Source organism: Pimephales promelas, chromosome 4, assembly GCF_988280905.1.
Source record: "Pimephales promelas chromosome 4, fPimPro1.hap1.1, whole genome shotgun sequence".
Lineage (NCBI taxonomy): Eukaryota > Metazoa > Chordata > Actinopteri > Cypriniformes > Leuciscidae > Pimephales > Pimephales promelas.
The window spans coordinates 42,259,437-42,275,008 of record NC_142772.1 but is presented as its reverse complement, the minus strand read 5'-3'; the positions used below and the strand labels follow the sequence as shown (position 1 = coordinate 42,275,008).

General features: G+C 37.1%; 1 protein-coding gene across 1 annotated transcript in view; it reads right to left on the bottom strand.

Annotated features, from left to right (window-relative positions):
• txnrd2.2 (thioredoxin reductase 2, tandem duplicate 2) overlaps positions 1 to 15,572 on the bottom strand; it is a 31,527-nt gene that overhangs the window by 9,715 nt on the left and 6,240 nt on the right. Inside the window, exons 9-13 of the mRNA XM_039659673.2 lie at positions 12,969 to 12,988; positions 11,058 to 11,149; positions 9,604 to 9,778; positions 2,969 to 3,105; positions 535 to 630 (exon numbers count right to left, since the gene is read on the bottom strand). Of these exons, the coding sequence (XP_039515607.2) occupies positions 535 to 630; positions 2,969 to 3,105; positions 9,604 to 9,778; positions 11,058 to 11,149; positions 12,969 to 12,988 (520 nt within the window). The remainder of the gene's footprint in view (positions 1 to 534; positions 631 to 2,968; positions 3,106 to 9,603; positions 9,779 to 11,057; positions 11,150 to 12,968; positions 12,989 to 15,572) is intronic.

Sequence of the window (15,572 nt, the reverse complement as noted above, 5' to 3'; positions counted from 1 at the left end):
CGCCCTGGCCACGCCCTCACCCTGCTCCGCCCTGGCCACGCCCTCATCCTGCTCCGCCCTGGGGGACTCCCTGCTCCTGACCACGTCCTCCACAGCCTCCAGGGCGCCCACCCCCCCTCCCCGCTGATGTTTCGGCGTGAGGTCACGCCTACCGGGAGGGGGGAGTGATGTCACAGTCTTCGTCTTCACCTGTTTGTCTCGTCATCTGCACTACACCTCCCCGGATCCTTTTGTTTCCACTCCCGGACTCACTCCCCAATCAGTCACCTGTTCCTCGTCCCGTCATCATCGTTTTCACCTGTTTGCACCTCGTTTAGTTTGATTCTGCTGTGTATTTAGTTGATTCTCATTCAGTGTGTCTTTGTCGGTCGATGTTTAATGTTACCCGGTATGTGCTCCGGTTTCCCTGTCTTCCTGCCTGCATTCTGTTAATAAACGTCATCTTCGTGTTCAAATGGACTTCTTCCGCTCCTTCTACCTGCACTCCTGCACTCCCACCACCACACCCCGTGACAGGTGTAAGGAAAAACTCACATTATCATAATTCATGACCTCATCGGAATGGCCCACCAGTCTACGGGCCAGGAGCTTTCCGGCCTTAATGGCTGTTGGGGTCAACTCGGGACGACCCTGAAACAGAGTGCGAGTAGGCTGTGTCAGAGAACATTTACATGCACATTCACTGTTGTTATTAAATAAAAATAAAAAATAAAAATTACAATAATATTTTTAAATGTTTTGGCAACTAACTGAAATAAATTAGGCTAATATTAATTGACATTATAATAGTACACTGCATAAATAATACTAAAATAAACACTAACCCAAGCATGGATGCATTCGACAGCAAATCTAGTCTACAAGAATTGGGCAGGTCAATTCGCAATGCACAACAAGACAACTAAAAATGCTCATTTTCTTTGCATTATGTTTTAATGATGTGTCGTTAAGTATAAATCCATGTACGATTAGCCTGATCAGACATTTCAGAGATGAGTATCATTTCAACATTACATGACTGTCAGTCAAGATGATTATTACAGTGCAGAGGTGGACGGCTGCCAATCAGCGCTGTGAAAAACATGCCTACAGTAACAACACAGGAACAAGCAGCACTGCGGGGCGAATTCTCATTCGCTGACTAATGCCATCAGCAACCAGTCTGATAACTTCTGTACATCCTGCTGTCCAAGAAACCGCCTTGGGTGTTTGGCTCAGAGTGTGTGTGTGTGTGTGTGTGTGTGTGTGTGTGTACACCACCCAGGCAGCTGTATAGTAAATGCACTTCTTGGCAGTAACCAGGTGCAGCTCAACATCTAATTTTCTTTCCTTAAAAAATGATAAGTCATGCACATTGACGTACAAAGAGCTTCTTCTGACTAGTTGTGTAGCAGTGTGTGCCCGCCAATAATCACACAGCTGCTGCAGCTGTGATATTTGATCCCGGTAGCCAGTTGTGTTGGAGATGTTACAGGGCAGCGACCTTCCAGGAGAGCGATTGAACTGACAGACAGGAATATGCTGTAGATGTGTTGATTTCCAGCTGTTCCTTCTCTCCCGGCTGGGTGGTGTGATGCAATGTGTTTATATCTTACTATATGAAAATATCTAAGTCACAATGAAATCATTTTTTTAAAGGAATATTGTAGTATTTATTGTAAACGATTTATCTGTGCACTGTGTTATTAAAAACAAAATGCATACCCCCTCGTAATCTTTAATCAAAATAACCTCCAATCTCTTCTCTGATGATGTGTTTTTTACTGACACGAACTGTCACTCACATGAGATCACAGCAATAGCAAACTGCAATGATACGATCACTTCCCAATGGACAAATTCAAGTCATGCCCTATACATATTTTTGTTTTTTTGTTTGGGAAGCTGTTCTCTCGATTATACCTCAAAATAGCCTATCGCAACTTCTTTTTTATGCTGACTTTAAAGTTACAAAGAAACGTGCATGAATACCAAAATAAAGAGCTAATGTGCTTGATGTTGATAAGAGTTATTAAGCACAATTTAAGAGAAAAACGAACTCAATGTGATTCTTGCTCTGATTGACACACACTCCAAGCACGCACACAAAAAGTCACCTCTCTCAGATAGCATGCAATCCCGAATTCAGTTTTCTTTGCGCTTAAATAGTCAAAGAGACGTAATTATGTCGATCCATGCATTAACTCTTAAACTCGTTTATCAAAATGAACGAATCTTTTTTCGTGTCATTTGGTTCATTCGAAGAACGAAATGAACGAATTGACTCAGGAAAAGATTCGTTCATTTTGATGAACGAGTTCAAACAGGAGAGTCACGCATCACAGAACAGAGCAAGGCCACCATTCGAGCTTATAAAACTTAAACTTTGTTATTTTTTTTTTAAATGAGCGATCGTTTCGCTTGATAAGACCCTTATTCATCATCTGGAATCGTTTAAAGCCCTTTGAACAGTTTGCAGTTTGCACTGAAACTGTCTTTTGGACCTTGAACCGTTTGGTTCCCATTGAAGTCCATTATATGTAGAAAAATCCTGGAATGTTTTCATCAAAAACATTAATTTCTTTTCAACTGAAGAAAGAAAGACATCGAAATCTTGGATGACGAGTAAATTATCAGCAAAAGTTTTTTTTTTAAAGTGAACTACTCTTTTAAAGTGACAGCAGCCAAATAAACCTGCTGGTGTCCGTATCCGGTGTTATGGGTAACGCATTATGTAATAATTAATAAAAGTTATGTAATCAGATTACTTTTTTCAAGTAACTCGTAAAGTAACTCATTCTTCTTGACTGAATAATTTTGTAGACATAATGCAATGTTTTTTTGTTTTTTCTTTTATATTTGATTATTCAGTTTCTGCAATATTTCTTACTACTGTATATCATGACTCAAAAACTCATATCATGAAATAGGATTTCGGTCATATCGTCCTATTAGTGCACTATTGATGACATTCATTCATAGCGCCTACCTCACCGATGTCTCCGATAGCAAAAATATTTGGCACAGATGTGGCTTCATCAGCGGCCACAATTATCTTCCCAGTTTCTTTGTTGATCTCCACGCCAACCTTCTCCAAATTGAGGGTCTTGGTTTCAGGGGCTCTGCCTAAACTCAAAGAGAAGAAAGCAATGACAGTTAGCGCTGACAGTTATCGGACAGCTTTTGGATGCTTTAGGTTGGAGTTTATCGCTCGGCCTGCTGGGAGAATTTAAGGGTGTCTTTACACTCTGAGATTAGAGGGCAAAATCTTATCCAGTGATTAGAAAAGAAAACACAAGCACAGCTGAGGTGGTGGTCTGACGGAGGGTGTAATGAAGAGACTTGGATACATATCCCATCAGCCACCTGGGGCTTGCGGTGTCACTTCTGTCACTTCCTATCCGAGGGCTGAGAGAGGCTGTCGACACTTGTCCATCTCTGGCCCCCTTCCCCCATTCACGGCGTCTCAGACACGCACACACACAAGACTCGAGTCCCAATGCCTTCACAGGTATCACAATAAACAATGTTTGCAGCAGAAGCCAGAGGTACCCATGTAGATGCTATCAGACAGCAAGAAAAACAAACCGTAAGCCCCTTTTCCTGCCTCAAGCACAGAAACAACTTCCTTCTGCTCGACTACAGTGAGACCTGAGACACAGATATGAGTATGCATGTACACATCGATTACCCAAAGAAAGAGAGGGAGTTGGTGAAACGAAAATAAAACCCATTTTTCTTCAAATTGAAGTTACTTACGACTAATTTGTTTTATACATTAATTAAATTTAAAACACCAAATAGCAAACATTTAATGCTGATACACAGTTTCTGTGTGTGCCAATAATAGCAGCAAACGGAGGTGAAAAAACTGTTACTTAACAGGTGTCCCACTCCCAAACTAATTTAGAATTACATTTCTACTACAAAACCAACAAGTTAAGCTAACTCATTTCATTTGAAGAAACCGATTGCCTCAATTCATTTAAGTTTATAAAAAACAGTAGTTATGAGTACTCTGAACTTATTTTATTTGAGTTCACTAAAACAATAATATTTCTTAAAACACAATTAACCTTTACACTGCATTTAATAATGTATATAGCTGAAACTTCACTTTATTGAGTAAAAACAGTGAATAAAATCCATAACATGATTGTTCATAATCTAAATTCAGAATAAAACTGTACTGTAGGAAAATTACACTAGGAGAAAACAATTATTTCAGAGGCGTTATTCGTTTGTTGGGTACATATACGTCTTTGAATTAAAGAATATTTAATTCCATAATCTTTTATTTCATTAAAAGATTATTATTAGCAGATAAAACCACTGGCACAGTTTTTAGGGCACTTAAAGGGTTAGTTCACCCAAAAATGAAAATTAAGTCATTAATTACTCACCCCCATGCTGTACCAACCCCGTAAGACCTTCGTTCGTCTTCGGAACACAAATGAAGATATTTTTGATTAAATTTGAGAGCTGTATAACTACCACATTGGCTCCTAAGGGACTGCCTCTTGACAGCCCAGAAAGTCAATGAAGAAAATGTTTAAATATCCCAAGTGACTACCGTGGCTCAACTATATGTTTATCAAGCGACGCGAATACTTTTTGTGCGAAAAAACAAACAAAAATAACGAGTTTATTCGACTATTTCTTTTCTTCCTTGTAGGCCAGAAACGAGATTTCCTTAGATTTCCACGACGCATGCGCGAGAATTGCGATCTGCTTACACCAGCTTACACTACTTCAGATCGCAATTCTCGCGCATGCGTCGTGGAAATCTAAGGAAATCTCGTTTCTCGAAATCTCAAATTTAATCAAAAATATCTTCACTTGTGTTCCGAAGACGAACGAAGGTCTTACGGGGTTGGTACAGCATGGGGGTGAGTAATTAATGACTTAATTTTCATTTTTGGGTGAACTAACCCTTTAAAAAGTGCTGTTAAAATTACACAAATAATGATTTTGTTTCATTTTATTTTGGCGATAAAATACTGAAAATATAAATACTTAATGTAATGCCTAGTTCGACTAACACCACACAGATTGCCATCAGTAGCAGAACTGTTCTGAAAAAAAATGACACTTTTTTCTATGGCTGAGTTTCGAGGATAACGCCACAACAAAAGCTCAGAAGTCCAAGAAACACAAGTTCAGTCTAAATGAAAGACATCCTTTGTTTTACACCACATTCCATCAGCAAAAAACCCCTTGAGATATCCTTCACGGCCCGTGGAAAAAGAACGTCCTTGACTTTGTGTGGGCAAAGACCTGATAATAGCGAGAATGTGCATTTTATTGGCTCGACTAAAAAAAAAAACGACCCGAAACGATGATTACTGTAGAGCGGGAAAAGTACCAGTATCTGCGTCAAACTGAAATGGGGCATTCCTGCTCTGCACTTCCTGTCTCTTTTTCTGTCTGATTTGGGCTCCTGGAACGTCGCTGGGCATTGTGAAGGCTGGACACAATAACAGAGGACCACTGATAAGGGCTATGCCTGAGAATTCAAACCCACACACACACACACACACACACACACACACACACACACACACACACACACACACACAAACAGCTGCCTCTGATAATGAACAAGAACAAAGCCTGGAGTTATACAAGAAAGACATATCAAGGCCAACATGCTAATTAGACACAACAATCTGCCTGGCAAGACTTTAAATGAGCCTTATCGACTAAACAGGCCGGAGAGAAGAATGGATGAAACAATAAGAGAGGATTGAGTCGCCTTCCATTCCAGTCACACATGGCGTCAGTGTGAGATCTGTAATTCTCCATGGTGATTTTAATTAGATTTTACTGCACAGTAGCAGATAAACAGCTCCTGGCAAATGTAATGAAAAACACCAGAGTGATAAAGCAAAACGTATGGCCTTAATGAATTCAACTCAAAATAGTGGCTTAGCCTAGACATAATAGAGAACTAATCTTACAAAAATGATCTGTTTCCTCCAAAATATCAAAGTTATGGTTACTACTATAAAAAAAAGCACATTTTCTTTAAGGTGAAGTGTGTAATTTCAAACATATTTGAAAATATTTCCTGAACACTGTCCCCATCTCTCCATATATAGGTAATATAATGTACACACACAAAACTGTTGAAATCATCACACATTATATTTAGTCCAAATTCACTCAAAAATATTTGAAAACAGAAATTAACAGTCCATTGACAAGATTGTGGAAAAGACATAATGGGGAACTACGAAATGTTAACTGGTAGAAAGAGTATTTTTGGAAAAATATTGGCCAAAATAAAAAGTCAAATTTCACTAAATTGTAAATACTAGTAAAATACGTAAAATAATAATAATAATAATAAAAAAAATTGAGTAAAATAAGTGCTCATTTGCTTTAAATGGATAGTGCACATTGTTAATTTCTATCCTAATTCTAAAATGAATTCTAGATCTGCAGTCAGAGATGCTGAGGGATGCATTAGGTCTTAAACTCGTTTATCAAAATGAACGAATCTTTTCGTGTCATTTAGTTAATTCAACGAGCGAAATGAACGAATTGACTCGGGAAAAGATTCGTTCATTTTGATGAACGAGTTCGAACAGGAGAGTCACGAACGCGCATCACAGAACAGAGCAAGGCGACCATTTGAGCTTATAAAACTTAAACTTTGTTATTATTTTTTTTAAATGAGCGATCGTTTCGCTTGATAAGGCCCTTATTCATCATCTGGAACCATTTAAAGCCCTTTGAACAATTTGCAGTTTGCACTGAAACTGTGTTTTGGACCGTTTGGTTCCCATTTAAGTCCATTATACAGAGAAAAATCTTGGAATGTTTTCATCAAAAACCCTAATTTCTTTTCGACTGAAGAAAGAAAGACATGGACATCTTGGATGACATGGGGGTGAGTAAATTATCAGCAAAAGTTTTTTTTTTTAAAGTGAACTACTCATTTAAAGTGACAGCAGCCAAATAAACCTGCTGGTGTCCGTATCCAGTGTTATGGGTAACGCATTATGTAATAATTAATAAAAGTGATGTAATCAGATTACTTTTTTCAAGTAACTCGTAAAGTAACACATTCTTCTTGACTGAATAATTTTGTAGACATAATGCAATTTTTTTTTGGTTTTTTCTTTTACATTTGATGAGTAAAGGGGAAAACTCTGGAACTACATTCAAAGAATAAACACATCATCTTTAAATTTACATTTTTATAATTATGGTAAACAGCAAGTTAATATTGTTTATTACGGTAACAATAACTGCAGTAACTTAAAATAAAATTTTTATGAAAATTATAGTTATCATGGACATGGTAATTTTTAATAGCGTATAAAAAGAAAATGAGAATCAATCAAAATGCATTATACACACAATTGTGAACCAATAGGAAAGCATATTTACACAATATATATTACTTCCCTTCTTCAGCCCTCATAAAAGGGGTACACCTACAATATGGAGGAAACGTTCTCTTTCCTGGCGTTTAGCACAGCCACCTGCAGAGGGGCGCAGCCCAGAGGAAGGATGGAGGAGCGGAAGGGTGGAAGAGCTCCGCTGGGGGTGAAAGACAGGAGGAGGGATGGGGCTGCTCTACAAGTCGCCATGAGGGAGATAAAAAAAAAAGCCACTGCGAGAAAGAGAGCAGGATGGAGAAACAGAGAGGCCACAGCATGGAAACACAGCATCCTCTCGAGGGTGTAATAGAGGATATCAGCCTCTCAAAGCTCTTTTCACTATGACAACAGTCAATATTAACACTACTTGACTATAAAACTGAGTATTAATGCTACAGGTTGGCAACCATAAACCCCCTATATGCTAATGCATGATAGTACTTGATGGTGGAGCTGTTTGTTATGATTCTCACAATTAATAAATGTATTATTTATTGAACATTGTAGTCCCATTTTTCATAGAAAGAGTTTTAAACCATAAGAAAGCATGTGTGATTTTACTGGTGATAGATTGATATTTTAACTTTGAAACTAATTTTTTATATATATATTATTTTTTAATTATATAAATCATTACGTTTTTTGTCGTTAAATTACATTTAATTTCAATTATATGGTCTCAATAATGTCCAAGAACTGCATAAATAGTAAAATAATAATAAAGATCGAGTAAAATAAATGTCCACTTTTCAAAAAATTAAATTTCACTAAATTGTAAATACTATATAAAATAGTAAAATAATTTAGTAAAATAAGTGCCCAATTCCTTTAAATGGATAGTGTACATTGTTAATTTCTATCCTAATTCTAAAATTTCTAAATTAATTACTACACATTTTATTAAATTGTAATTACAACATAAAATGCAAAAAGAAATGTTTTATTATATTGAAGTAAAACAAGTGTATTTAATTACAATGTATAGTTTACATTTAAAATAATTACAATGGTCAAATAATAATAAGAATGAAGTAAAATAATTGTTCTAATTTGAGCAATTTGTGTAAGTCTTATGTGTCTTTTTTAATTTTATATTATATTGGCCATCTGCCACGCTTTTTAATAGGTTTTAAAGCATTTCAGTTTGTATTTTGACTAAATACTGTACACACATCTGTGGTAAAAGGCTATACACACGTAAAGGATTGTAAAACGGACAACTTTAATCCCTCAACAGCAAACAAGTCTGGACCAAAATCTCCGGAACGAAAAGGCCTGAGAAAGCCACTCAACACCCAAAGCCAAGCTGCCAAACACTGCAGAGGAGTCACTACAGATCACTAAATCTCTCTCTCCATGTCACACACATCCAGACAGGAAGCTGAAGTCTCATCCTCACTGTACACTGCTACACTATCTTCTCACACCATCAATAAATAAACCGGATATTCCTTTCATTGTCCTTGTGGCCGGATTGAGAGAAATCAGATGAGTGAAAGATACAAACACATAGAAGAGGATGGCATCTGCAGTCAGAGATGCTGAGGGATGAGTAAAGGGGAAAACTCTGGAAGCTCTGGGTGGGTTTCCGTACAGAGAGACATGCAACCCTGGCAGGAAAACCCAGAGCAAGAGAACAAAGCAGGGAATGGGGCGACCCCGGGGGCCCCTGGTGCATCCTGGTCCTGAAGAGCAGACCTCAGTCCAGTGATTAACACTTCCCTCGATGATTCCATCCCTCTCTCTTTATTACCCTGTTTTCAGGCCTGACAGTCCCATTTTTGCTGATATAGCAGCACAGTGGTGTAAGACAATATAAGCGCAAACTGATATATGTATTATGAGGATTTATGCTTTTGAAATGTGATGAAAGCATCACCGATTACAGCGGATGAGTCAACTGTACAACACATTTTCTGGAAGCATTAAATGTTAGAGCAGTTCTGATACAAATAAGAGATAATGCACAGTCAGACATTTATTAATCGCTAAATAAATCAAAGTATTTACTTAAATTTAGATCAATTCTTTTATTATGTGAGAACTTCATGACACTATGGAGTGAGTTTGTGCATTTGCAACCTAGCCACAGTTTTAGAAGTCATAATAATAATTTAAAAAAATTGCAAAGAAATTCAGAAAAAAATGAAAACAAAAATGTAATTTTGTGGAAGTCCTCTCATGAAAAGTGCCTAATAAATTCAATTATGTTGCCTATGTATTTATGACGTACCTACAGCCCAAAGTACCGAGTTGAAGGTGTCTTTATGTTCCTCTTTGGTTTTTAGATCCATCCATGTGACCTGGAGAAGGCCAGACGGGAGCTTTTCCACACTTTTTGGAGTACACCTCCAGGAAAACTTGGTCCCATATGCCTCCATGTAGTCTGTGACTAAACCAGACATTTGCTGAGACACAGAATAAAAATAAATAATAATAATTATATATATAATTGCTGAAAAGTTGAATAGCTTACAAGCTGAATAGTTTCAGAAAAAAAAAATAGCTATACGACTTTTTAGTAGAGCCAGACCGATATATCGGCAGACCGATATTAGGCATTTTCCAAATTATCTATATCGGCAGTTATAATGGCCGATAAATGAATATTTCAAAAATAAAATAAAAACGGACTAAACAGGCTTAAACCATGTCATGAGTGTTGGAGTTGTATAGTTGTCTGTCAATGTGACTGAAGTATTTATTTAATAGCACGTGACAGTTATAGCAATGAGATGTATATTGAAAATGTATGCTTTACAATTTGCAGTATGACGTTATCCATTGTCATGGATACAACATTAATGAGCTTTGGTTCCTCTGTTCTGTTGTGACAATAAAAGAAACAAGTTTCTTTTTAAATGCATTATCATATTATTTTAGTTAAAACTCATACATAACCACAAATAAATAGTGTTAGGGAAATCTGTTAATGTTTTTTTGCGCGTTTCTGAAAAATAAATAAATAAATAAAAATTGACCGATATATCGGAATATCGGATTTTAAAACCAACTAATACTTGTATCGGTATCGGCCTTCAAAATCCTTTATCGGTCGGGCTCTACTTTTTAGCAAATAAAGGTTAATACCTTATGCCTCATCATATGGACAAAAATACAACCCCTACAAAAATGGACAAACAAATTCTCCAAAAACGATTAATTTTACCTCTGCATATTATTCCATATGTATTTTTACAAGTGTATTTTAACTGAAATTATCTACATAGTTGGAATCTGTACAATCTAACAAAAAGTAACTAAACAAATACATTTAAAAGCTTTTCCTCATCATTTGTTTTCTTAAACAGATTTAATTTCAATGTTTTAAGTTGTCATTTTGCTACTCCTGTCAGACCATACTGCGGGTGTAATGCTTAATAATAACATGACAAATCTCCTGTCAGAACACTATAACCGTTAATTAAAGATGAATGCTTAAAAAACAGTCATAAAACAAGTCTAGCCAGGTCTCTCATCCTCCTTTAGCCTGGCGGTTCTGCCAGGGTGACTCACATTAAAGAATGGCCAAACCAAAAGCAAAGTTATAGAGACTAATAATAAATATTCTTATCGGTGTATTTTACATCTCAAAAACCCAATTATATCAGTTTAATAAAAAAAAAAAAAGAGGATTTCTTTTCTAAATACATCAAAGAGGGATGCACCAAAACAGAGATTTAGTACCTGGTCAAACCCCCGGAGGGCGATACTACGCACCATCACAGTGGTGTCCAGCCCAATGCCTGTAAGGAAGCCAGCACATTCCAGTGCTACATCTTCACACACACAGTGAAGGAAAATTGCACAAATATTATGGAAAATGAAAAAGCAACACTCACAACAGTGACACCAGCAGTTAAAGTTATGGCATGAGGCCTCCATTTCTAATTAAACACATGAAAAATGTCTTCAGGATTGCTTGAATATTGAGGCAGGTGTGTTTGATTTGGGATGGAGCTCAATTCTGTCGGACAATGGCCCTCCATGACTGAATTTGCCCATCCCTGCCTTAAAGCATGTCGTTGGTTTGGTGGGGGGGTAATAGAGAATGAATTGGGAAAAGTCACATAAGAAGAGGCAATGCCTACATCGTGAATTGGTGTTAATGGGAAGACTAATTAAAAAGTATGTAAACACCTCACCAACATAGATATCCCTGCTTTATGTCACGACAAAATAAAACCTCAAATGACTTGAAAACACAACGTTTGAGGGTTTTTAGTGAGCAATCAGTTAGGTGAAATCGAAGATAAAGATCATCATGACCCCTGCTGTGTTTACCGAGCTTTGATAACTGATAATCCGAAAATAAGTGTAGTATTAAAAAAATAATAATTGTTACGATGTTCTTATGAAAGTCAATGGGGTGATCGTTCCGCTAGATAAGATCCTTATTCATCGTCTAGAATCGTTTTAAGCCCTTTGAACAGTTTGCAGTTTGCACTGAAACTGTCTTTTGGACCTTGAACCGTTTGGTTCCCATTGAAGTCCATCAAAAACCTTCATCAAAAACCTTAATTTCTTTTCGACTGAAGAAAGAATGACATGGACATCTTGGATGACATGCATTTTTGCAAGTTCCCTCAATTTTTGCAAATTCCTGCAATTTCATCGCATAAAATTGCATAAATATCCTGCATATTCCATCGCATTTTTAAAGAAAACGGGCCGCATAATCAATCAATTTTTGCCCGCAACAATCACAAAAAAACTCCGCGTTTTTCTGGAAGGACTGAATACTATTATGGTAAATGTTAAATATAAATCGCAAATTTTTTCACAAATTTTTGGAAATTACCACCACAAAATCAGTCATTTTGATCGCAAAAATCACACAAAAAAAATCGTGAAATCCTGGAGGGACTGGTTTACCGAGCTTTGATAACTGATAATCCGAAAATAAGTGTAGTATTAAAAAAATAAAAATTGTTACGATGTTCTTATGAAAGTCAATGGGGTGATCGTTCCGCTAGATAAGATCCTTATTCATCGTCCGGAATCGTTTAAAGCCCTTTGAACGGTTTGCAGTTTGCACTGAAACTGTCTTTTGGACCTTGAACCGTTTGGTTCCCATTGAAGTTCATTATATGGAGAAAAATCCTGGAATGTTTTCATCAAAAACCTTAATTTCTTTTCGACTGAAGAAAGAATGACATGGACATCTTGGATGACATGGGGGTGAGTAAATAATCGGCAAAAGTTTTTTTAAAAAGTGAACTACTCCTTTAAGGAAATAAAATGCAAATTGAAATTGCATTCCAGACACCAGGAGGTTAAAGGAGTAAATCTATGTTATGTGGTATAAAAGTTATGAGTGTTATGAGTGAATTTGCATGTACCTGTACAAGCATACACTAATTATGCTTAATATCATAACATGTAAACCATAAAATAAATAACCGAAAAACCAACATCGATTTTTGCCCCCCTGAACCATCTTTCCTCTGCAAATAATATTTACAGGCATTCTGGCAAAGAAAAACAGACTAAATGATCTGACTTATCAGCGTTTGGTCGAACATGTAAATGCACTCAAGAATCATCTCGATATGTACACACTTGCCCTGTAAAGTAAGTGTCAGCTTTGAAGGATACAACTGGCACCAACAACCAACCTGGAACACACAGAAAACAGCAATTAATGAGATTCACAACATGAACAATGAGGTCACGTTACGACAAACATGAAACGAATGCGAAAGAGTCAGTACAATTGTCACAGGATATGCGAAACATTCTGTAAAATGATACTAAACAACCTAAAGAGAATAAAATGCACACCACTTTACTTACACCAAAACAAAGACAGGAAAACACAATAAAGATGAGCTAAGAACAAAGAGAAAAGACTGTGTGTGGTCGACGAGTACACCGCCCTGAGATTCACGGTCATGGTGAAGTCTAATTGTTAACACAAGGTCTAATCCACGTGGATGTCCCCAAACAGCACTGCTGAGTGATCCCCACTTACACCACTGCAACATCACACGCATTCAGTGTACAACACTGCTAATGCACATCTGCACTTAGTGCTCTTTTGTGTGGCAGCTTATAGAGGGATTAAGAGCAAAATTTCAGACCTCCTTTCTGCCATTTTTACCCACAACAAAACACATCCCTAAGCTCTAACCTGCCATGGTGGAACACGTCTGATGATAAGGAATGACATGGACTAGAAACCTTCTGTCTGGATTAGTATACGAGACATTCCTTTTTATATAGAATGACAAAAACAGGATACAACGTATTGCATTAATTTGCATTTTTTTCTAATCTGTTGATTAGGGAATCATTTGTCATTTGCGTGCCAACAGTACAGATGAAACAAGTTTTTCTTTGCAAAAACATGCTATATTCATTCTACTTGCACAAATCCAAGCTTAGACTGTCACTGAGCGTAATATCATTATGCTACAGTAAGTCCAATGCAGATGAATGAAAAACAAGTGCATGAAAGTATACAATTAAATTACAATTTTGTATAACAACACATTAAACAAAAATAATCGCAATCATAATCATATTGTGACCCAGATATTAATGTCATATCAACAAGCCTTTGCTGATTCCAACCGCAGTTTGAGTCCATTGTCGTGTTTTCCAATTACATTACCTCTTTCTCTCATATAAATTTCCTTTCACTCCCTATTAAAGTGTCCCTATTATGCTTTTTCAGATATTACTTTTCATGTTGTGTGTAATATAGTCGTTGTGAATAGTTAGAGTTATTGTCTTCCAAAAGAAAGAACCGATTTTGAACTGTCATCAGTAAGTCCTGTCTTACTTCCTGCACAATCCTATGCAAGTTTGTAACAAATTTGCATAATCCCATAATAAACTATGTTTTCATTGGGTGCCTACCTGGGAACAATGTCTACTTAGACTCGCCTTCAAACACTGTAGCTGAGGCGAGTTTGAGTTTAAGCTAATATGTTTTAGCTTACCTCAAGGGCATCCAAGATGTAGGTGTCTTTGTTTCCACAGAAGTTTCAATTTTGATATTTTTAGGTCAAACCGTTTTTGTCTGTCAGTCATATAATGGAGGTCTATGGTCATCACCTCAAAGAGCATGCACTGAGAAGTTCAAATTAAACATGATTTAATGACTCGTAAATGTAAGTACACATTGATGGCCTAAGACACGAAACGAGCAGTTTGTGTGAGAAAACTAACAGTATTTATATTGTTTTTACCTCTTGTAACCACAGCCACGTCCAAGTGATCTGAAGGCACTTCGGTCTGAAAGCGATCGGAAGTGATCTTTCGTGTGGTTGCCAATAAAAAATAAAATAAAATAAAAATCGACTTTGTCTGTTGATATATCGAAATCGTCTTCCATTGCAATTTCCTGTATATCTAAATATGTTTAGATCTTCACAGTGAAGGGCAACACTTCTGAAATCTCTGAGTACACAATGAGTGACGTACACGCGCGAGAGATCACTTCCAAGGCTTTCCGGCGCTTGCGCAGACAGATGCGCCCTCAGACTACTTGGACGTGACTGTGATTGTAAGAGGTAAAAACTACAGTATATATATTGTTCGTTTTCTCACACACAGCGCTCGTTTCGTGTCTTAGGCCATCAATGTGTACTTACATTTACGAGTCATTAAATCATGTTTAATTTGGACTTCTCTGTGCATGCTCTTTGAGGTGGTGACCATAGACCTCCATTATATGACTGACAGACAAGTACGGTTTGACCCAAAAATTTCAAAATTGAAAATACTGGGCAAACAAAGACACCTACATCTTGGGTGCCCTTGAGGTAAGCTAAAACATACCAAAAAACAGCCTCCAGAGCTGAAATTTACAGTAGATATGCTAATGGTCGTTTTGTTTCCAACTCGCACTGTCAGTGTTTTTTGACTTTGAATGCCTACTATTGTAGTAAACCTCCAAAACAAAACCTTGTAACCTTTAATAATAACCATAGGACTGTTTAAATTTGTAGCATAAAATGTAACAAAAGGCCCCCAAAAAATTCGTCATATCCTTAAAAAAGCGTAGGCATTTACTGTTTGGCCTATCATAACATTCTCTTCAGCTGAAGTCCCACTAGCTTCTACATTCATGCAGAAACAACAGCAGGAAAGAGAGTTTATCCTGGGAAGTGTGTGGGAACTGTGGCTCCTGTAGACTCAGTCAACCTTGGGCAGCACTTCTATAATAACCCGTCCCCGACCATGATAAGATCA